The sequence below is a fragment of the Ahaetulla prasina genome, chromosome 1 (assembly GCF_028640845.1).
Source record: "Ahaetulla prasina isolate Xishuangbanna chromosome 1, ASM2864084v1, whole genome shotgun sequence".
Classification (NCBI taxonomy): domain Eukaryota; kingdom Metazoa; phylum Chordata; class Lepidosauria; order Squamata; family Colubridae; genus Ahaetulla; species Ahaetulla prasina.
The window spans coordinates 170,881,706-170,906,749 of NC_080539.1; the positions used below are offsets into that span (position 1 = coordinate 170,881,706).

At 38.1% G+C, this 25,044-nt stretch overlaps 1 protein-coding gene across 2 annotated transcripts in view; it reads left to right on the forward strand.

Annotated features, from left to right (window-relative positions):
- Window positions 1–2,373: 2,373 nt before the first annotated feature.
- BTBD3 (BTB domain containing 3) overlaps window positions 2,374–25,044 on the forward strand; it is a 30,160-nt gene continuing 7,489 nt past the window's right edge. The window contains exons 1-4 of one of the 2 annotated variants that reach the window (XM_058181605.1): window positions 2,374–2,599; window positions 21,167–21,473; window positions 21,952–22,042; window positions 22,793–22,911. In XM_058181605.1, coding sequence (XP_058037588.1) covers window positions 21,331–21,473; window positions 21,952–22,042; window positions 22,793–22,911 — 353 coding nt within the window. In that variant the 5' untranslated portion in view covers window positions 2,374–2,599; window positions 21,167–21,330. Of the gene's footprint in view, window positions 2,600–21,096; window positions 21,474–21,951; window positions 22,043–22,792; window positions 22,912–25,044 lie in introns of both variants that reach the window. The other variant, XM_058181596.1, reaches the window with a different exon arrangement.

Below are 25,044 nucleotides of genomic sequence, written 5' to 3' on the forward strand. Positions count from 1 at the left end.
ATGATTCTACAATAGTAATACTATTCACTAATATTTTATGTGTAATATGGGTGAATGACTGCCAATTGTAATTTAAATTGAGAGGGCTATTCATTGTAGAAATAAATGCTTCTCCAAAATGAATCCACAAGCCAATCATTTTGCCATGTGTTTCAACATAAGTTGCCAGCAGAATCTTTTAATTTCCCTTGTGTTTAGACAGCATCAGCAATTTTAAAAATTGGGTGTTTTTTTTTTAAAGTGAATAAACCAGGAACTGAATCCTGGTTATTGAAAAATGGGTCTTGATATTTTAGTAGGCTGAAAATGGGTTTTGATATTTCAGTAGGTTGAAAAGCTACTATTGATTTTTTTTTTACTATATCTAATTCCCAGAAATAAAATAAATAAATAAATAATTTTGTTCGGCAACAGCATATATACTGAAATTGAAGACAACATCTTTTCAAGAAAAAAGTAGTGCTTTATTTTTAAAAGTCCCTGAAATTCTGGCGCGAAGGGCAAACTTGTATTTAAACTAGTGTTTATATTATACATGGGGGACGCAGTGGCTCAGTGGCTAAGACGCTGAGTTTGACGATCAAAAGGTTGGCAATTCAGCGGTTTGAATCCCTAGTGCTATGTAACAGGGTGAGCTCCTGTTAATTGTCCCAGCTTCTGCCAACCTAGCAGTTCAAAAGCATGTAAAAAATGCAAGTAAAAAAAATAGGGACCACCTTTGGTGGGAAGGTAATAGCGTTCCATGCTCCTTTGGCATTTAGTCATGCCGGCCATATAACCATGGAGACATCTTCGGACAGCACTGGCTCTTTGGCTTTGTAACGGAGATGACCACCGCCCCCTAGAGTCGGGAATGACTAGCACATATGTGGAAGGGAAACATTTACCTATATTATACACATACAGCAGGGGGTAGTCAACCTTTTTATACCTACCGCCCACTTTTGTATCTCTGTTAGTAGTAAAATTTTCTAACTGCCCACTGGTTCCACAGTAATGCGCCGTGTATTGTTGTCTGCGCATGCCTCTCAGGCATCGTGGATTGGGTTGAGGGGGGCGCTGGCTACCAGCTCTGCTTGTCTGTTACAGCTGAATGATGTGGGGGGAGATGCGTGAGCTATTCTGGGACGAAGCTCTTTTGTTTGCGGTCACACTATAGCGCCATTTAGTTTCACTTATGTAACGTGAACTAAACATATGCACAGGCAATACAAATAGTATATTTTCAGAAATTTAAATTGTCACGGGGAATTTTATGAAAACCTAATGAAAATGTTTTTAAATGCTATGAATTTTTTTTAAAAAGTCAATTAAATTTAAAAAAAGGAAAGAGCTTCAGTATCGGACAAAACCCCTACCGCCCACCATGACAGTTGGAACACCTACTAGTGGGCGGTAGGGACCAGGTTGACTACCACTGACATGCAGCATAGGAATTGATGTTGTTTTGATTTCAATTATAATCTTAACTGTGGTTTGTAAATAATGGATGCCTACGGATATTCTCAGTCATCCAGGTCATGGTTGTCCCAAAGGCAAAAGACAACTGGATTTTTTTCCCCTTGAAATTTTTAAACTGTCATCCAAGAAGCTTCTTCAGGTACAACTGAAGAAGTTTCTTGGATGACAAGTGAAACTTTTTCAAGGAAAGCCACCCCAAGAAAGTCCAGTTGTCTTTTGAAGAACACCTTTGGGTTAATAATGGATATTTCATTCTTTTAAAAATACCTATTTCCAATCCTGATTATATTCTGTATGGTATTTTTAATCCACAGTTCATCATTATGTAAGCAAGCCTTCACTTACAATGGGATTTTTTCTTATTCTCTTCTGTGTTTTTCAGCTCTTCCCTAAGTATGCCCTAAATTGAGTCTTTCTGCAAATACCACAGCTTTTGGGGGAGTTGGAAGAGAAGAGAAACCATATTACAGTACGACCAGATCAGTCGTTGTTGTTTTTTTCTTCAGTCTCGTTGTAACTTTGAACGGTCATTCAATGAATTGTTGTAAGTCAAAGGCCACCTTTATTCAGGAGCTACGTTACAGAACCCGCAGGCGCTGCGTCCATACAGTCAACGAGCCTCTCTGGCAAAGGGAATCGCCTAGGGCTGATAATAACGGGAACGGCTCGTAAGAAGCGGCAGCGCGAAACATGAAGCGAAAAAAAATAATAATAATGAAGCGAAATCGTGTCTGCCAGACAGACACCCGCACCTTGAGGGACCGTCCTAGAGCGTTTGGAGCCCGCTGGAGAGCAAAGGAAAGGCGGGGATGGGATGTGCATTAGTCCCGGTGTTTCCCACCACCCCTCAACCCTCAGGTTAAGTCAGCGGCCACGGCAAAAAAACAAAACAAAAAACCCCAAACACCAAAAACCCGCCCCAGCTTCGCCCTGAATCGCCTCGTGAAACTCTCCCTCGCTCCGTCCCGCTTTCCTCCCCCATTTCCAGCAACGGGAGCGGGCACGTGCAGATGGCGGGCGCGCTCCCGCGGCCGAACCCAGCCAGCCAGCCCTTCCCCACCCCCACCCCCTCCCGGGGAAGGGACCCGCCGCCGTCTGCGGGAAAAGAGGAGGAGGAGGACGGCGGGGCAGCGAGATGGTAGGTTGCGGAGGCGGGCTGGCGTGCGCCGCGGTTCCCCCATCTCCCCCCGCTCTCCCTTGGCTTCGGGGAAGTCTCGGGCGGCGGCGGCGGCTGCAGTAGTAGTGTGAGGAGGCGAGGCCTTGGCTCGGCCGGAAAATGGCGGGTCCTGGGATGCCTCGTCGGAGGCTGGGGAGTCAGTTCGATCCGGACAGGACGGAGGAAGCGGGAGTGAAGGCTTGAAGGACAGCTGCTCTGCGGAGCAGGAGGCCTAGCTGCCTTCCCTTCGGGGATCTTTTTTGTCCGCCCCCCCCCCCCCAGGGCCTAGTTTTCCTTTGGTCAGACTCCTCTTTGGTGAGGCTGCAGGTGGGAAGTCCCGTGCAGGGAAGCAAAATCTGCTGCGGGGTTTTTTCATTGTTGCACCTCAGTTGTGGGAGTCTGAATGAGACCAGATTTGTGGGGAGGGGGGAATTTTTTAAAAAAAGCGTGGGAAGTAGCCTGAAATACTTGATGGATATAACCTGCAGCTCCCAGCATGCACTACCTACCATTGGAGGTAGTCCTGGCTTAATGCTGGAGCTCGAGTGGGAATGCAGTGTTGCAGGATTATTCTGTCAGCGATTGGATCCTCATCTGCTCAAGGTTGACTCAGCCTTCCGTATTCCCAAGGTCGGTAAAATGAGGCCCCAGATTGTTGGGGGTTGGTCAATAGGCTGACTCTGTAAAACAGGGGTCTCCAACCTTGGCAACTTTAAGCCTGGCGGACTTCAACTCCCAGAATTTCCCAGCCAGTTTTGCTGGCTGGGGAATTCTGGGAGTTGAAGTCTGCCAGGCTTAAAGTTGCCAAGGTTGGAGACTCATGCTGTAAAACACTTAGGGATGTAAAGCACTATGGAATGGTACATAAGTCTAAGTGCTATTGGTACTGCTATGTAAATAATTAAGCAAAGTGAATTATCGGCTTAAAGAGGGTTGTAAAACACTGAAGCAGTATAGGAGTCTAAATGCTATTGCTATCAACAACAGTGATTGGGGCTGGGAAGTCCATTGTAAAGCACAACATCATGCCAGTGTATAGTGGTGGCTGCAGCCATTCCAGCGGCCATCATTAAGTGAGTCCTGCGCACTACCAGCATCCGCCAGTCACACGGTCACTATTTACGACCTCCTGCTGGCTTCCCCATTGATTTTGCTTTTCAGAAGTTGGAAGTGAAGATGGCAAATGGTGATCACGTGACCATGGGTTGCCTCAACTGTTACAGTTGCAAGCTGGCAACTGCGGGGATGCTGCGAATGCTGCAGTTATGACGACCGGTTATAAGACCACCTCAATTTAGCGCCATGATAACTGAATGGTTGCTGAATGAATGGTGTGTTCAATGAGGACTACCTGTATAATCAGTAATACCATCAGGGCCATCCTGCATACGTTCCAGGTTTATACATTTCTCCCAAAACTTCACATAAAGCGAGACACAAAACTAGTGGAAAAAATGATGTTGCAAGGTATGGCGTCATTTGTTATTCAAGTGCATTGACATGTGTTCATAAATTTTTAGAGCCTTATTTTAAGCACTAGGCTGATAAACATGTTTGCTTTGCCTTGTTTTCTGTTTTCATTAAAAGCAGTTTCTCAATCTTTTTCACAGTTGTATTTCTAGTATGAAAGCCTGTTTGATATGGTGCTTAAGGCACTGAGCCAGAACTGGGAGACTGTGAGTTCTTGTCCTACCTTTGGTGACTTTGGACCAGTCGTTCTTTTTAGACCTAGAAAGGAGTCTATTGCAAACCACTTCCAAAACCTTGCCAAAAAACCTGCAGGGACTAGTCCAGGAAATAGCCACCATTTATATACTAGCATTTTTATGAAATTGGACACAATATATACACCCAAATTAAAACCTTGCCCTAAGGATAAGGATTGTTCACCAGTATTAATGCAGTTTTATATGCCCAACTTTATTCCTATTTATTTTGGGTAAGGGGATTGGGCAATAGTTGATGACAACTTTGACCAAGAGTAATAACTATTGTAAGTACAGTAATAAGTAGAAGATAGGATGCACAATTTGAGTAACTGTACAAACTGTACAGTAAGTATGACAGCATAAAGGAGTTTGGCCGGAAAAATTTCAAGCGCTTATGGTGGGAAGAAACATTAGCATGTTTCCAGGCCTTTGATGCAAATTAACTGCAGTATGACAGCACAAATCTCATGCTAGCATCTGTTTTTTCACATAAAGTGAATAACATGAAGCAAGGAAAACCTATGTATCAGTAGCGTCTTACTTTCATCTTTCCTGCACATAAAAGCCAGCATGTTAAGGAAAAAGATACCATAAAATCCTTTTCTCATATTGGTATTTGGTTATTTGGTATGTAGATACAATTATTAGGAGCAGTAGTAATTGACTCACCATTTTCAGCTCCAGTATAGGTTGAACATATCGTGAAGGCTAGGTCATAAAAATTAATATGTTAGGGAAAGCTAGGTCAATCCTACTAGCATTGGGCTGCAAAAACCCAGGTGGATCACTAAGGATTATGAGTTTTCTATATCTCTTTTCTGGCATGTGGTATTTTTTCCAGTGTTGTGTAATCCAAATCTGGCAGCACTAATCAGAATGGAATTATATTGGCATTGTCACATGGGCATTGTAATTCAGCAACTTTTGTAGGGTCAATGTTTTCTCCTTTCTGCAATATATATATATTGATTACATGTCACCAGAAAGAGTATGCAGCCTTGTCTCCCTCCTTTGCCAACCTACAGTCGGTCTATTTTATAATGTTTCCTCTGTACTGTGACTTCTTGGCCTATGTATAGATTTAAGATGAGGATAGTGAGATGTATCTTCTCATACTAAAGCTTATTGTAAGCAAGGAATATCTTTTGAGATAACTTGTGTACCCCTACCATCTCTTACATACAAAATCTCAGTGTACCCCTACCATCTTTGTTTGATCTTTTTAGAATCAATCAGTTATTATCTGTCCATTGGCATCCTTCAATATATCAGTTTGAAGATTTTTTCCCCCTTTTGTTCATGTCTCGTTTGCATCTTCGGTATCTTTTCAGATATTGTAATACTGTTTTTTTGTCTTTTTAAACAACTTTTTGAAACTCTTATATTTGTTCCAGAAATCTTTATATTTCTTGACTTTGGCTTTTCTTCTTGGCAGTTTCCAGTTTGTTTTGAAATCCAGTTTGCATTCTTCTGTTTTTTGGTCATTGGCTGTCTCTCTTTACGTTCATCTTTATTTCATTGATTTCATTCCATAATTTCTCTGGTTCCCTATCAATTAAGTTCAGGACTTCCAATGTGATTCTTGATGTTTTCTCTGAAAATAGTTGAATGTCATGGAAATTGGTTGGCTTTCTTCTGCTGCTTTAGCTTGAATTGGAACTTACCCATGACCAGTGGGTAAGCTTAAACGTAGTTTTAAATTGGGGTTTTTAAATTGGGGTTTTTAAACGGGGTCTTAATTGTATTTAAAAAATTTTAGGCCATATATTGAATTAATTTTTTATATTGTTTTTTAAGCTGTATCATATTTATTTTGATTTTACTGGCTGTGAACCACCCTGAGTCCTTCGAGAGAAGGGCGGTATACAAATTTAATAAATAAATAAATAAATAAACCAGTGCATGATTGGTCTGCAGTTGTTAGAAGTGAGCTCTCTCCCATTTCTTTGTACAGTCACCTTGATTTCTTTGTATTATATCTGGTGATGTTCATGCATAGTAGATGTCATTTAGTTTTTGAAAGACTTTGAAATCCATCATTCAATTGGCAAAAATTGAGAAGTCATTCTCCTACTTCATTTCAATTTCCTAGCTGTGGAATCTAACAGTTTTTCTTCCATATTATTTCCAACTTTGTATTTTGATTTCCAGCCACAAGAAGCACATCTTATTTGCATGTTCTGTTGGTTTCAAATTGAACTGTATCATAAGATTCATCAACTTTCTCTTCTTCTGTATCAGAGGATAAACAATAAACTAGAATAGTTGTCATATTAAAAGGTAATTCATGAAGACAAGAAAAACCAAAAGCAGAGGTGTAGAATAGGTGATATGTGGCTCAAGAGCAGTAACTGTGAGAGGGATCTAGGAGTCCTAGTGGCGAACACTGAGCCAGCAATGTGCTGCAGCTGCATCAACAGAGGGATAGTATTAAGGTCACGTGAAGTGTTAATACCTCTTTATACTGTTTTGGTAAGACCACACTTGGAATACTGCATCTAGTTTTGGTTACCACAATACAAAAATGATGTTGGAACTCTAGAAAGGATGAAGAGAAGTGCAAAAAAGATTATTAAGGGGATAGGGACTAAAACTGAGTATATTTAGTCTGACAAAGAGAAGGTCTTCCAATATTTGAGGGTCTGTCCCAGAGAAGAGAGGGTCAACCTATTCTTCAAAATACCTAAGGCCAGAACAGGAAGGAGAGATGCAGCCCAGAACTAAGGAGAAATTTCCTGACAGTGAGAACAAATAACCAAATTGTGGGTGCTCTATCACTAGAGGTTTTTAAAGAAAAGATTACAGAATAAGAAAGAGTTGGAAGGAACTTTCGAGGTCCTCTAGTCCAACCCTTTGCTCAGGCAGGAAACCCTATACCATTTCAGACAAATGGTTGTCCAATCTCTTCTTAAAAACTTCCAGTGTTGGAGGACCCACAACTTCTGGAGGCAAGTTATTCCACTGATTAATTGTTCTGATTGTCAAGAAATTTTTCCTTAATTCTAGGTTGCTTCTTTCCTTGATTAGTTTTCATCCATTGCTTCTTGTTCTACCCTAGGTGCTTTGGAAAATAGCTTGACTTTCTCTTCTTTGTGGCAACCCCTCAGATATTGGAACACTGCTGTCATGTCACCCCTTTAATTCCTCTATATTAGATGCTCACTTTCTTTCCAGGTTCCACTATACATTAAGTCATAATGTTGGCTTCTCTGTGTCTATGAGGAAAGAATATTAGACATGTTCACTGCCTTGAGTTATTTATAAAAGCAATAATGACAGAATCAAAGAAATAAAATTAATTTTATATTAAATATACTTAGGATTGAAGCACTTAAAATTATAGAAAAGATAAAAATTCTTATACTAAAATTACGATTCTCTATGCTAGTTAAGAAAAAAAAATCCCATAAAATTTGAAGTTAATAAAGTGACTAACCAGAAGAGACACAAGTCATATTTAACACTGGGGTGTATACACAGTGAAAAATAACTTTTTGTAGAGCTTTTGAGTTAGCATATTCCAAAACAACAAAACTTGAAATAACTCAAACATCAAAGAAAACATCAACACATGCGATTGAAGCAGAGAAAAAGAGATCTTAAAAGTAACCCATTGCTGGAAATGTTGGGGAGGCCCAAAATGGGGACAAATGATGAAAGCAGTATTGTGCAGTACCATAGTTTCTACTGTTTTGTATGTGCATTGTGATACATTATTGCATGCAAATTACACAAGGCGTGGAATTTGCGTCGCAATGCCTTTTTTGGCATTTTGATGAAAGCAGTGACTCCCATAGATACCCTGTGCCTGTTGTTTCCAGGGGTGGAATTCTACCAGTTCAGACTGGTTCGGGTGAACCAGTAGCTAGGACGATCAGCTGGGAGCGAACTGGTTCGCTCTGACATTCAAATGGGCACACCTGGGCTTTTTTCCAACCTTTATCATTCTCAGCTGATTCACACGGTAAAGCAGATTGCCGCGTGAATCAGCTGTATTACTCCTCCTAAGAAACTAGAAAGTGAAGATTTCTTCAAACTGCATGCGTGCATATCATGTGTGGACACGCGCAAAGCATGTGTGTGCAAATTGTGCGATCACTGAACCAGTGGCCTCTGGTGGCTCAACAGCAGTAACTGTGAGAGGGATCTAGGAGTCCTAGTGGCGAACACTGAGCCAGCAGTGTGCTGTAGCTGCATCAACAGAGGGATAGTATTAAGGTCACGTGAAGTGTTAATACCTCTCTATACTGTTTTGGTAAGACCACACTTGGAATACTGCATCTAGTTTTGGTTACCACAATACAAAAATGATGTTGGAACTCTAGAAAGGATGAAGAGAAGTGTAAAAAAGATTATTAAGGGGCTAGGGACTAAAACTGAGTATATTTAGTCTGACAGAGAGAAGGTCTTCCAATATTTGAGGGTCTGTCCCAGAGAAGAGAGGGTCAACCTATTCTTCAAAATACCTAAGGCCAGAACAGGAAGGAGAGATGCAGCCCAGAACTAAGGAGAAATTTCCTGACAGTGAGAACAAATAACCAAATTGTGGGTGCTCTATCACTAGAGGTTTTTAAAGAAAAGATTACAGAATAAGAAAGAGTTGGAAGGAACTTTCGAGGTCCTCTAGTCCAACCCCCTGCTCAGGCAGGAAACCCTATACCATTTCAGACAAATGGTTGTCCAATCTCTTCTTAAAAACTTCCAGTGTTGGAGGACCCACAACTTCTGGAGGCAAGTTATTCCACTGATTAATTGTTCTAACTGTCAAGAAATTTCTCCTTAATTCTAGGTTGCTTCTTTCCTTGATTAGTTTCCATCCATTGCTTCTTGTTCTACCCTAGGTGCTTTGGAAAATAGCTTGACTTTCTCTTCTTTGTGGCAACCCCTCAGATATTGGAACACTGCTGTCATGTCACCCCTTTAATTCCTCTATATTAGATGCTCACTTTCTTTCCAGGTTCCACTATACATTAAGTCATAATGTTGGCTTCTCTGTGTCTATGAGGAAAGAATATTAGACATGTTCACTGCCTTGAGTTATTTATAAAAACAATAATGACAGAATCAAAGAAATAAAATTAATTTTATATTAAATATACTTAGGATTGAAGCACTTAAAATTATAGAAAAGATAAAAATTCTTATACTAAAATTACGATTCTCTATGCTAGATAAGAAAAAAAAATCCCATAAAATTTGAAGTTAATAAAGTGACTAACCAGAAGAGACACAAGTCATATTTAACACTGGGGTGTATACACAGTGAAAAACAACTTTTTGTAGAGCTTTTGAGTTAGCATATTCCAAAACAACAAAACTTGAAATAACTCAAACATCAAAGAAAACATCAACACATGCGATTGAAGCAGAGAAAAAGAGATCTTAAAAGTAACCCATTGCTGGAAATGTTGGGGAGGCCCAAAATGGGGACAAATGATGAAAGCAGTATTGTGCAGTACCATAGTTTCTACTGTTTTGTATGTGCATTGTGATACATTATTGCATGCAAATTACACAAGGCGTGGAATTTGCGTCGCAATGCCTTTTTTGGCATTTTGATGAAAGCAGTGAATCCCATAGATACCCTGTGCCTGTTGTTTCCAGGGGTGGGATTCTACCAGTTCAGACTGGTTCGGGTGAACCAGTAGCTAGGACGATCAGCTGGGAGCGAACTGGTTCGCTCTGACATTCAAATGGGTACACCTGGGCTTTTTTCCAACCTTTATCTTCTCAGCTGATTCACACGGTAAAGCAGATTGCCAAGTGAATCAGCTGTGTTACTCCTCCTAAGAAACTAGAAAGTGAAGATTTCTTCAAACTGTGCATGCGTGCATATCATGTGTGGACACGCGCAAAGCATGTGTGTGCAAATTGTGCGATCACTGAACCAGTGGCCTCTGGTGGCTCAACAGACTAATGCAGTCTGTTATTAACATAGCTTCTTGCAATTACTGCAAGTTCAAGTCCCACCAGGCCCAAAGTTGACTCAGCCTTCCATCCTTTATAAGGTAGGTAAAATGAGGACCCAGATTGTTGGGGGCAATAAAAGTTGACTTTGTATATAAATATACAAATGGATGAGACTATTGCTTAACACAATGTAAGCCGCCCTGAGTCTTCGGAGATGGGCGGGATATAAATTCAAATAAAAAAAAACCAAAAACAAAACAAAACTGGTTGTTAAACTGGGAGGATTCCACTTGTTTCCTTGTTTTTTTCTTGAATATCATAAGAATGTGTAGCTTGACAGTCTACATTTACTACAACTACACGCTGACTTGCACAAAAATGGACAACAATGTTTATTTTTGAAACATTAAAGAAATTATAATAAAAAACAATGGGAAACCAACTCTGCTGTCACCTATTAAAATTAGTCAATTTAAATTAGAATGTGTCATTGGAAACATATCTTTGGTGCTTTTAAAAAAAAACTTTTGAGGTGTTGATCTAATAAATTAACAGAGCAGGTGGCAATCTCATTCACATCCGTTTCAATTAACACCTCTCCCAATCCTGAAGATAAACAAAACAATTGGGTTCATGATGTACTATCTTCCATTTCTATGCGGCTATCTTTGTTGTTCAAATTTCTTTAATTTTTCTCTAGGAATTGCCACTACCTTGTCTAGCAACAACAAGCAATACTTTTTTTTTGAAGCTTGTAAACTGACACAAGTGTATTTCCCTTTGGGATTTATTTGCTGTTCTAACCTACGGGTTCAGGATTGCAAAAAGGGAGGGGATGACTTAGTCTTGAATTTTAACATTAGAATAATAAGACACAACAACATATACATGCATATAACAAGATGCATACAGTAAAATTCAACAAACCAGCCCAAGCTATCAACATTTATATTTTTAGTGCATACTAGAGCTCAAGATACACGGAATATCAAGATAATGATATTCAGTAAAACAATATTAAGAATTATGATACTAAAGGGCAGTCACATTAATGTACAAGGAAGACAAATTTGCTGCATCACCTTCAAAACAAAAAGAAAAAGAGTTTTAGCATATTATGTACTGTATTGGGAAATTTACAATTTACTACATCAATAAGGGAGTAAGATAAAGCTGTTGTATCGTTTAGGAATCTTGCTAACCTATTTTTGTTGGTCATTAGATAGCTATAGGAACTTGGTCACTATGTAAAAAAACAATCTTCCCATCCATTTCTGAAATTTGTTTTTTTATAAACTGTCATGTGTTGATTTTCCGTGAAGACTTTATTAATAAGGGCTTTATTTATTACTTCTACAGCAATGTTCACATACTTCAAAACATTGTGTTAATAAAACTGTACCTTATCTTTGGTAAATTGTGAATATGGAATGAACAGTTATGTGATGTGAAGAGATATTGTAATAAAAAATTTGGATAATAAGTGCATTAATAGACAAGATGGTGACTAAAGCATTAACTAAATAAGTGCATTAATAGACAAGATGGTGACTAAAGCCGGTTTAGCTCAGGCTGATAAAGCCTGTTATTAAGAACACAGAGCCTGCAATTACTGCAGGTTCGAGCCCGGCCCAAGGTTGACTCAGCCTTCCATCCTTTATAAGGTAGGTAAAATGAGGACCCAGATTGTTGGGGGGGCAATAAGTTGACTTTGTAAAAATATACAAATAGAATGAGACTATTGCCTTATACACTGTAAGCCGCCCTGAGTCTTCGGAGAAGGGCGGGGTATAAATGTAAAAAAAAAAAAAACACCATGTACAATAATAGGCTAATTTTTTTCCATTTCAGGTTAAAATTCTGTTTGATACAATATTCTATGTTGCTTGGAAGTATTCAGTGAGAACAAAGTATGAACAGAGAAGATTTATGCAGTTGGAATCTTGATAATTTCCTGAAATTATCAAATTAATATTAAACAAACAGTTTAAGTACATTCCAAAGATGGCAAATTGAATCCTTTATGTTGCAGTGTGGCATTTTAAAGCTAGTTTTGTGAGAATTTTCATGATTAAAATTCAAGATCAAATAGGCTAAAGTTTTCTATGATTGCAAAAGACATTTAGAATTTCTCAGATTGTCTATTTTCTTTACCTAAAGGAACATATAGATTTGTATAGAAATGCCTTATGTGTATAGTAGTTGCCTAGTTTATATCTGGCACAGGATATATGTTATCCTGCTACCTTTTGGTGCAAACTTTTACCTAACTGGCTTAACTTTGGATTCTTTCATTTTTCCCATGAATTTCAGGATGAACTTTGTTTCCCTACTGATATTGTCTTATAAGCTTTTTTTAAACATGCCATCATTATTTGAAAGTTTAGATAAAAGTGTAAACTGAAAATCTAGTGCTGTGATCTTACTTTTAGTGTGTGACCTTAATTTTGCTGGGGATAACAGCTAGGGATAACAGCTAGGGCCATGGTGGCGAACCTATGGCACATTTGCCCAAAGTGGCACGCAAAGCCATGTCGCCCAGCATGCGTGCCCTTGCCTGTCTGTCTTCTGGGTTTCTGACACGCATGTGTGCGCGATGATCAGCTGTCAGCAGATGGGCAGTGCCTAAAATTGGTGTGCACATGCCCGCTGGCCAGCTGATTGTTGGGTGCACATGTGGGCCAGAACCCAGAAGTTCAGCTTTTCCAGTGTGTGATCCCTTCGCGCGCGGCAGTGTCGAAAATCGTCATGCGTGCTAGCCAGCTGACCATCGGGCATGCATGCGCGCTAGAACCCGGAAGTTTCACTTTTTCGGAGCGTGACTCTGACGAACGTGTGCATGTGTGCACAGTGTTTCAATGCGACCTTTTCAGCACTCAGTGCCGAAAAGATTTGCCATCACTGAGCTAGGTGATGCAAAAGAAGAAATCCTAATGCTTGTGCAGTTACAAGCAGATAGCATCGTAAACCTGTTCTCCATTCAAAAAGCTCCCAAAATGGCTTTGAAAACAACTCTCTCTTCCTTATAATCAAAAATACAAACCCAGCGGGAACTGAGTTCAGAAAAAGAAAAAACAGACAGAATTGATTGGAATTTCAGCAGAACTAATAGAATAGTGCAATTCTCCTCCCTCTGGTGGAGCCTGAAGGAAGAACAGTTGCCATTCATTCAGACTCCAAAATGACTCTGTGGTTCATAATTTAAAACAGTATAATGTATACAAAAAAGTAAACATCCATATAGGTAATACATTAAACGTAGAAAACAATTCTAACAAGGGGACTACATCCATCTTGTCACACAAAGATTTCTCATTAGAAGTATTGGTATATTTGCTTATCCAAAGGAGTTAAAAATATGACAGGCCAGAATAAGAGTCATAGTTAGAAGCTTTCAGCCAATGTTTAATTCTGAAATGGTAGACCTAATTTTAGCATGGTAATACCTGAAAATATCCCTTTAGTAATCTGGTTAGTAGTGTATTATGCATGCCAGCTAAGCATTGTCTGAAACTTAAAATTAGCACTGGCAATTTTGCGATTAATTTCTAAACATTTCTATATAAATTTACGGCTTAATTAAATATACAATTCCTTTTTCTCATCGAAATCTGGATTCTGTTACATTGCAGTATTCTGTTGGAAATGACCATAACATTTTGATGATATCGATCAAAATAGTAATGGCAGGAGCTATGTATAAAAGCTATCTATAAAGGCAAAACAGGATAATATTTTGAGGATTTTTGGAAGATTATCCCACTCATTGCTCCCACTATATGCAGTTCTTGGGCTATATGCAGTTCATTACTACCACTACTCTCACTGAACTTAGGCTCACAACAGAATAAGACCTCCCACACTTAATTTCAATACTGTGCGTTGTATTACATTTAATCAAATGGTCCTCAACTTCTGATAGGGATCAAAAATTCATTGTTAAGCAGTCATTAAGTGAAGCATCATGTGACCGCACCTGATTTTACAATCTTTTTGCCACCATCGTTAAGTGAATCACCCACATGTGGTTAGAACTCAAAACATTGTTAGAGAACCCCCACACAGTCTTTACGGTCTGTTTCTGTTGCTCCCCTCTGGGAGGAGATTTCAAAGTATTTCTACAGGACTACCAGATTCTGTAACAGCTTTGTTTCCTATCTGGTAAAGTTTTCCTATCTGGTAAACTTGCAAGATTCATTTTTCTTGTCATGTACATGTATACATCCAAACGAGACTGTGTTATTTCTCTGTGTCATAGAATATATGTGGGTACATGCATAATTTTGTATGTATGTATGTATTTATTTATCTTGTCATGTTTATGTTTATATTAGAAGTGGAGACCCTTTGAGAGCTGTGTGCAACCAAATTTCATTTTAATGTTTAGTGTACACTCAAAGTGACAAACTTATTCTAGCTCTAAGTCTAAGTTACAGTTGTTAAACGAGACATCTTGCAACTGCAACTTGCCACCACTTGCCAGCTTTGCATGTTGGAAATCGGTTGGAAAGGTTGCAAATGGTGATCACACTGCTGCAGGATGCTGCAACTGTTCATAAGTGTCAGCCAGTTGAAAAGTACCCAGATTGCAGTCACATGATGTTGCAATGGTCATAAATGCAAGGGCTTAAGGCACATCTTAAGTCAGGATTTAAAAGTGATGTAATTCTTTTTTTTCACAGCTATCATAATTTTGAACGACCGCTAAATAAATGGTCATAGGTCAAGGATTTTAGGTATCTTTAGTGTCAAAAGGATACTTTCAAATTTAATTGATATTTTGCACCAGTTAAGATGTAAAAGTAGCATTTCTGAACAGTCTTTTCCTACAACAATACATGCATATTATTTTGAATATGATAAATTCAATTGATTGTAGTGTAATGTAATGGTTTGTGGCTTGAAAAATGACTCTTTTATCTAACAGTGCAATCCTATGTACACCTACTGAGAAGCTAATTCCTTGGAATTTGTTGTATCTTAACACACCTGAAGTGAGGGAGATGACTGCTGCTGCTTTAAAATGTCTATGGACTTTAATGAAAATAATTCTTGAGTTATATAGTTCTAAATCTGTTTTGTTCCAGCATTTGTTTCTGAAATTAATAGTTGTCTTTCCCCTTAATTGTATTGTCAGGAAACGAATTATGCATAACTAGCACTATAAGTGTTTTCTGGCAATTTTGTCAAATACACAATGGAAAGATAAGTACATTCTTATTCTGGTAGAATCATGCAGCATAATAATGAGACTTAAAAATATTATTCTATTCCAGTTGGCGCTGTCTTATGGAACAGGATGATTGCAAGCTAATTAGTCCATGAGCAGTTTCAATTCTGAAAGTTTCATTTTTGTGCCACTCAAATTTTCCAAGTGTGACATGGATATTTCTAAAGGAGGCACCCCAGACAATTACTAGGAGAGGCATGGAGCTGTTCAGAAAAAAGGGAACAGTGTGGGAACTAATACAGAACAACACTAGATGAATAGTCAGGATGAATAGAGGGAATTTTAACCTATCATATAAACTCAGATTATTTTAGATGTCAGACTGAAATACAGAATTAAGAAAAATGTCAATGGAGATTCTCAGTTATTCAGGTCATGGTTGTCCCAAAGGTGCTTTTTCCAGAGGCAACTGGACTTTCTTGTTTTTCTTTGAAGACATTTTGCTTCCCATCCACGAAGCTTCTTCAGCTCTAACTGGATAAATCCTTCCATTCCTCACCATCCAGTCAGAGCTGAAGAAGCTTCTTGGATGAGAAGCAGAACATCTTCTAAGAAAAACAAAGTCCAGTTGCCTCTGGAAAAAGCATCTTTAGGAGAATGAAGGGGAAAAAAAACATCCATGCTGGTTGGAAACATACAAAGAGTAGAAACACTTCAAAAGATACTGATTAGAGAAATCATTAAAAAGTTATTTTACAATTAGTATGCAAAGCCTTTTAGAAATACATCATCTTTTTAATGTAGAAGAATATATATAAGATGAAAGTTCTGAAAGTAGTTGAAGTTAAATGATTGAAAAAATAGGGGGATCAATAAAACACATTTAGTGAATCTTAAATATAGTACTAATGGGAAAACAAATCTGTTTTAAAAATATTCACTCCCTGCTTCCAAAAGAAAATAAATTCTGAATGAAAAGATCATAAGCCTTTGATGGCAGAAATTCAAAAAAGGAAGGACAGACTTTCAGATACAGAATTGTAGAGTTTTGGCAGCACCAACAAAACACGTTTTTTTTTATTGCAACATGAAATCCTCTTAATATTTGGCAGGGTCATTTACGAAAAATGATACTTCAAGATCCTTCATCTTAAAACGTGAGGTTTCAAAGGTCATAACTAGCACTTTGAATTGGGCCTGGAAAAATATAGGTTACTGACATGTTCCTGAGATCCCACGCCAATCAATAAATCACATTGAACTGAATTTTAGAGTGAATCAATGTGCGTACAATGTTGACATGTAGCTTGTGTATGTTCTACCATAGCAAGATCTGCCCTCCCTATATATGTAATGACTGAAGTGTTTTTAGTATTGGGTGTCACCTAAGTGTCAAACCTGAATCCAAGAGTATCTCAAGTGAAAAATCCATGTTGACACTGGGAATATCTTATTATTTCTAGATTGGTTACTCTGCTAACTGGAAGAATTTCTTATCTTAGCTGGATTAAATTTCAGTTTAGAAGAGAGACTCTATTACGATTCCATTCACTGTTTGTAATCTTATTTATTTATTAGAGTTTTATCCCACCTTTATTACTTTATAAATAACTCAAGGTGGTGGACGTACCCTTTCTCCTCCTATTTCCCCACAACAACATTATAAACACAACAGATGTAAATATTCCATCTATCACCCTAAAAAAAGGGTTTAATTCAATAAATTAACATTTAATATATTTATATTTATGGATTGGATAGTGATATCAATTGCTAACAGAATGTGTCCAATCTATATTCTCTTCTAAATGTGGTACAGGTGGTCTTCAACTAAGAACTATTTATTTATTGACCATTCAAAGTTACAACAGCACCGAAAAAAAGTGATTTACGATCATTTTTCACATGTATCACTGTTGCAGCATCCTCATCATGTGATCAGAATTCAGGCACTTGGCAACCAGCCTGTATAGGTAGTCCTCAACTTACAACAGTTCACTTAGGGACTATTTGAAGTTACGACGACACTGAAGAAAGTGACTTAGGACCGTTTTTCACACTTATGGTCATTGCAGTGTTCCCGTGGTCATGTGATTTACATTTGGATGCTCGACAGCTGACTCACATTTACAACTGTTGCAGTGTTCCGGGGTCATGTGATCCCCTTTTGTGATCTTTGGAGAAGCAAAGTCGGTGGGGAATAATACATTTAATAACCATGTTACTAATTTAACAACTGCAGTGTTTCACTTAACAAATGTGGCAAGAAATGTTGTAAAATGAGGCAAAACCCACTTAACAAATTTCTCACTTAGCGACAAATTTTGGGTTCAATTGGGGTCATACGTTGAGGATTACCTGTATTTAGGATAGTTGCAATGTCCCAGGGGCATGTGATTGCCTTTTGTGACCTACTGATAAGCAAAGTCAATGGGGAAGCCAGATTCACTTAATAACCATGTTACCAATTTAACAAGCAGTGATTCACTTAACAACTGTGGCATGTAAAGTTGCAAAATTGGATGAAACTCATCTAACAACTGTCTTGCTTAGCAATGGAAATTTGGGCTCCATTGTCATAAGTCGGGGCCCAATTGTATATGTTTTGTAGTTAGAACTGCAGATAGAAGCCCCTCAAAATATAACTTCCATTACTAACCCACACATTGTACACAGTAATTTTAAATGCACACAATTAAATTAAATTTATATGCTTTTGTATCCATCTAAATAGAGATATAACATATAAGCATATACAATATCTAATTTACATGTCTTCCCAAAATATGTAGAGGATATTTCTTATTGTGTGAATATCATCATTGCTCTTTCTCATAAAATAACTGATCTTTTAAGAATATAAGGATATTGTCCAAAATCTTGAACTCTATAGATAGAGGAGTCTGTTAATGAAAACAGACATCCTATTACCCATTACTTAATATATTCTGCACTTTTCTGCTATAGCAGTAAGGTTGGTTTGCATTCTAATATTATGTAGATCTGTAGGATTATGGATAATTGTATTTGCAGTCTATATGTAGTGATGCATTATGTCCTTGGTTTTGTTCTCTAATTTAAATTCTTGAAGTGATTAATGAAATACATATTAAAAAAATACTACAGCAGTAATAGGCAAAACATCTCTCCTTATTGCTTGACATTATAACTAGCAAACAAAAGGTACTTTTCCCATTTAATTTGTATGACATTTTGATATTGAGTTGAATATCATGTATCCAGGTAGATCATTACATTAACTAGGTATTTACAGCTCATGGCCAGGATGGCTTATAGGATTGTCCAAGCACATAATACAGGTAGTCCTCGACTTATGACTACAACTGAGTCCAAAATTTCTGTTACTAAGTGAGACAGTTGTTAAGTGAGTTTTGCCCCATGATCACGTGATCAAAATTCAGACGCTTGGCAACTGACTCTTATTTCTGAATGTCTATACTTGCCACAGATGTTTAAGTGAATCATTGGAGTTGTTAAGTTAGTAACAAAGTTAAGTGAATCTGACTTCCCCATTGGTTTTTTTTGTCAGAAGCTCGCAAAAGCTCGCGAAAAACATGACCTTGGGATACTGCAACCTTCAGAAATAAGAGTCAGTTGCCAAGCGTCTGAATTTTGATCATGTGATCATGGGGATGCTGCAATGGTGATAGGTATGAAAAATAGTCAGAAGTCACTTTTTTCAGTGCTGTTGTAACTTTGGACGGTCACCAAACGAACTGTTATAAGTCAAGGACTACCTGAACAGGTTCATACTTGAAATGTAGGGTATTGTATTTATGTAAATAAGTTCTGTATCATTAAGATGCTAAAAGTAAAACAGCTAGCCCTTATGGAAGCCAAGGGGCTGTTTGTTCAAACGCCATTCCTCCACCTAGTTTTTCCCCTCTTCTAGTTTTCATTCCATACAGCAAAGCTTATTATTTAACAATATTGACCATCAATTGTGTTGTAAATGTTGTACCTTGATGAACGTATCTTTTCTTTTATGTACACTGAGAGCATATGCACCAAGACAAATTCCTTGTGTGTCCAATCACACTTGGCCAATAAATTCTATTCTATTCTATTCTATTCTATTCTATTCTATTCTATTCTATTCTATTCTATTCTATAGCTTTGTATGCTTCCTTCATTCAGTGATACATTGCAAAGAGAAATTAAAATACGATGAAGCATATGCTGCTATGAGAATCCAACTCCTGTGTCTAGGACTCATTGGCTGCAGGAACAGAACCTGTCCTTAACTTAGCCACATGGCTTCCTCTGGTCTGATTGTGTGACATCCTGTTATATGTAGAGGTGCTGTCCTTCTGCCTTGTCTTGAATACTCACAGTAGCTCTTTCTGCAGTTCAAATCTTACAGTGTTAAGCTGCTGTTATTTGAGGGAAGTGAAATGATTAAAAGTGTGGGCCATCTGTGCAGATCCTGTAATTTGTTCAGTGGTTATATAATTTCCTTACTATTCTCTGTGTTCTAGACCACTTTAGCAATTACATTCCAATGAAAGTGTAATTATATTAGTTCAAAAATATGGTCTGTTTGCATGTACACTAAATATTTTTTTCTCTAAACAATTTATATATAAATAATTTGATTTATTTGTATTCGGTCTACACTTGTAGATACTTTTCAATGGAAGCTTTGCAATTGTCTTTGGCATAGTTTTGTCTAATTAGCCTGTACTTAGTGATTTGAGATGTCTGTCAAAGACTGTTAGCAGAAAACATAGTGAGTTAAAAACTAATGTGGTGACCTCATCTCTGTTTGGTAAGGCTCCGGAATACAAACTACGTTTGAAGAAAGAGCGTTGAAATTGTATCAGTCCATTTTATGCTGCAAATTAATTGGCTTTCACATGGATACCAATTTCATTTAACCAGTTTAATTATAGGGGGAAACGCAGGGGGGGGGAAATCAGCACTGCATTATTTGGTTTATCGTATCTACTTGAAAATATTTTTCTAGTGTTTTTTTTTTAAAAAAAAACAAACAAACACAGAATCCTGCTGTTCTCTGAAATTATTTTCCTCCCTGCTCACACGCGAGGCATTAAGTCGCATTCATTAGCTTAGCAATTACATAAAAACGCACATGCATTTGCATGTGCTGTCGCTTCTTACTTTTCAAAACGATGCGAAGTGCGACTGCGATAGCTGGCTCTTTAATATTTGGGCACCGTACGTCTACAATAGGTGTCACTGTGCTGCTAGTCCAATTGTTATTGGTGACTTCAGCGATTGGGCTAGGATGCTGCTCGTCTGGCTCCATCTGCAGGGCTCTAATGCCTCCTGTGTGCAGATCCCTTCAGCACACAAGTTGAGGCAGCTGACGAGCAGGCAGCCCACATCTTTGCTCTTCTACTTGCTTTGCCACAGCCTAGCGGTTTCAGGTGATTCAGCCTCCAGACCTTTGGAGGGGGGAGAGAGAGGGGGGGGGAAAAGCTCTGGCAAGCAAATGCAAAAGGGAATCACGATGGGGAGACGTTTAACCAGTCAAGCCCTGGATCAAACTTAAAAGCCGATCTCTTATTCAGCACCCTGGAAAAGGTCACCTTGTCTTTGCTGAGAGAGAAAGAAAAAAAAGAAGCACACTCTCTCAGCTTTGCTGCTCTTTTATTTGTTACCTTCTGCGCTCTCTGTTTACCAAGTAAGGCTCTCTGCTTACACAGACAGAGATACTCATGGTAGATGACAAGGGAAAGAACATGAAATGTCTCACCTTCTTCTTGATGCTTCCAGAGACAGTTAAGAACAGGTCCAAGAAAAGCTCGAAGAAGGTAAACAGTAGTAGCAGCAGCAGCAGCAGCAGCAGCGGTGGCGGAGGCAGCAGCAGCAGCAGCAACAGCAAATTACCTCCCGTGTGCTATGAAATCATTACCTTGAAGACTAAAAAGAAGAAAAAGATGGCTGCTGATATTTTCCCCCGAAAGAAACCGGCTAACAGTAACACAACTGTTGTCCAGCAGTATCACCAGCAAAATATCAATAACAACAATATTATTCCAGCTCCCAACTGGCAAGGGCTGTATCCCACCATCCGAGAAAGGTAAGGAAGTTTGGCGTTATTTCTTTCTTGAGTTTACAAGTCACGGAGCAGCGTGTAATGAAATGTTCTATTAGCACAGGATCATTCATTAAAACTGAGAAAAGGGGAAATGTTTCTCCTTTCCAACAGTGTAGTTCTTGTCTTTTGATAATGAAAGTTACATTCTCATGCAAGCCATTTTAACCTCATAATTGTTTGCGCTTGTTAAAAAAATGTATTTTCTATGTGTTAACTTTCAGATGTTTGCACAGCTTGGCACTTTCACTGTGAGGAAAGTTTTCCCCAAAGTTTTTTGTAATGGTATTCTTATTTTAAAAACACTAAACCTTGGAATAGTTAATTATCTTTCTGCTTTAATTTTCTCGGTTTGATTTTTAATGAAATCCTTTAAAGAGCTTCCAACAAAATGAATTGCATGTGTTGGGAGATAAAGCTTGATGCTAAACACTCCCCGTTAATATATTGCTTCTGTTTATAGAAATGCAGTGATGTTCAACAACGACTTGATGGCAGATGTTCATTTTGTGGTTGGGCCACCAGGTGGGACCCAGCGATTACCAGGACACAAAGTAAGCAAGAACTGCAGTGGCAGGTCTGACATGGGATTGTGAGGGGAATAGCTACAGTTCCTACTTTAAATTCATATAAATGCCTTGAATCCTGGAACTGGTATACTTAGAAATACTGTTAAATAACTTTGCCTGCGAAATGTTCTAATAATTTCCTTTCTAGTTAACACATTTTTGCAGTACTGGTAGAAGATCTGTTGCAGAATTTTATGTGTGATTTGTGACACTATCCCAATGTTCTTCCAGATTGCTACCATCTTTTCCCCCACAACTAGTTCTAATTCTTACAAAAATCCTATGATATAGTCTGAGATATAGTCTCACCCAAGGTTGCTGCAAGAGTGGGGTTTGATAAGCCTACTTTGCCCAAGCACCTTCTAGGTGCTATAAGATGGACTTCAGTTCTAATAATAGTAATTCCTAATGGGACCTAGAGGTGAGTGAAATCATAGCCCATCAGATAAGGAGGGCACAAGATGCGGAAGCCTGTTCCAAAATGCTACAGCTGCTTGGCTCTCAGCATGAATTTCTTAAGCTCTTTTAGGAAAGCAATAGATATATTGAAGAACTATTTCTTAAGATGAAAAGAAAAACCCAGCATTTCCCTACTTAGTTTTGAATGATGAAAACCTTCATTGCCTTCAACTAGGCCCTTCTCTTTAATACTCATGTCACTCTAGTGTATGTATGTATGTATGTATGTATATAATAGCATGAACTGATATTTTCTTTTTGTTGAAAAAACAACAGTATGTCTTAGCCGTTGGAAGCTCTGTGTTCCACGCAATGTTTTATGGAGAGCTTGCTGAGGATAAAGATGAAATCCGTATCCCAGATGTGGAGCCTCCTGCTTTCCTTGCTATGCTAAAGTAAGCAAGCATCTTCCTTCAGTTGCTGGAAATGAATTAGAAATGAATTAGTGTGTCTGCTCTAGAAATGACAGTGTTAAAAAGTTGGGTATCATTATAAAAAGAAATATCTCCATCTTCACTCCAAAAATGGTCCCTGTGTTAGTTTTAAAACTTTTAATTTGCAAATTTTATATTTTCCCTGTCTTCCCCACTTTCTCCCACCACATTTTGCATGCTGCTTGCAACTTTGGGGCAAACTGTTAATATATTATGCACAAAAGAAGAGATATAAGTTTAAAAACATGAAAAGATAATCCAAATCAATAATTTCATATATAACCTAATAAAAATGTTTGCATTGGTAAAGCCCACAGTGTTTGCATTGGTAAAGCCCACAGTGCTTTACCATTCCTCTTCAGTGTAATTGTCATTTCATAAATCTGTCAAATGAATTCATCATGATAGCATTTTTTCCTATCGTCTGCATAAAATCTAAAATGTTAACAACAATTGGTTTCTCCAAATATATTTGAGGCATTTTAATATGGAACTGAAGATAGAACATGCGTTTTTCTTTTTTTAGCGATTCTTCGCTCCATCTGGCTTGCTTCTCTTGTGCGATGAGTGGGATGTAAAGAAAAACAAGTTGCTTTCTTACTGTGCTTTCCATAAATTCAAGTCGAAAGTGTGTCTGAAAAGATGTATTATTATTTAGAAACATTCATCGATTTGTGCTACAGTTCATTTTTAAAAAATCATATTACGTCTTAATAATGGGGGAGCTGGTTCCCGCCCACCCCCAACTTTGGATAGCTATCTCTTAGCTATTAATGTCTTAATTAAATTGTCTGGATGATAATAAAACAAGTACTTTGTAACTTCCTTAAAATCAAGAGCATCACCAGTTACACACAGTGTATGAGGAACATGAAAGGAAGTTATATAAAACAGGATAACCAGCAATAAGATGTCATTGTGTCATGACATGTGGCTCGACATTGAGAATTCTCAAAGTTGATTGTGATTGTAATATTTAAATATAAATGCTAAGTGTTAATTACTAAGATTGCCAGCATTACTATATATTTAGATAATGAGCAGGAACTTTAGCTAAATATCTTTAGGTAAACTTTTTGATAGTTATGTTTTCAGTAAAATTGAACTACTGCTTCATTGACTTCAACAAGACCATAATGCTCTATGTTGCAAGTATTAGGAAATATATTTAGTGAGATACCATTGATAGGTGCCTAGTGTACTGTACTTATATAGTAGATTTCAGGATTATTCTGGAAGCTTCAGCAGTGCTCTTTCTTATGTGTACAGTACTAAAAACCTGAAGTTTATACATTTTTTTGTCCAATAAAACAATTCTACGAGTTGGAATTGCATATTAACAGCTTTTCCAAACCAGGGCCCCTGGTTAGGGAACTACAACTTTCAAAATTCCTAGCCATCATGCGACTGATTTTGTATAGGAGCAGTTTTGCTAGGCTTCAGCTTGGCAGACTTTTTTACTACTTTTTTTTACTACTATTTCCCCAGTCATTGGGGGTAACGGAGAGGGACTCTCAGCTCTCTACAGGCATAACTGAGGGGCCTGAATCAAGTCTTGTCTTGGAGAAACAGATGCTGAATGCCTCATTTCATGGTCTTATGCTTGCTACAGTGGGTTCTTTCTGCAGATGCAATGGGATCAACAAAAGCAAGCAAAGAGGCATCTTCACCACATTCTAATCTTCTTTAGTAGATAATAATCCATGTTTAGGAATGTTCAACTGAAAGCCCTACTTTCTACTCAGGTGAATTTCTCTCCTTAACAGGCTTTTACTTCACTGACTTTGTGTTCTGGAAAAGTCTTAGGTTGGTGGTATAGGTTACAGCAGCACCAGTATTCAATGGACCTTAGGACTGCCATAGGAATAAATAATCAGTGCCCAGTAGCAGAAAAAAAAGGCATATGAGTAGAACTCTTTTTAATAAGAGCTTACCTGATTGGCATTTCCGCTGCACTTTGAAACTTTTCCCACTTCCAGATAGCAAGTGATGTTTAAAAGATTGCATAGTTGTCTTCATTTTCCCCCACTAAGAAATCAATAGTGCTCAAGCAAATTTCGACACCAGATTCTCCCATCTTTTTCTGTAATGAAA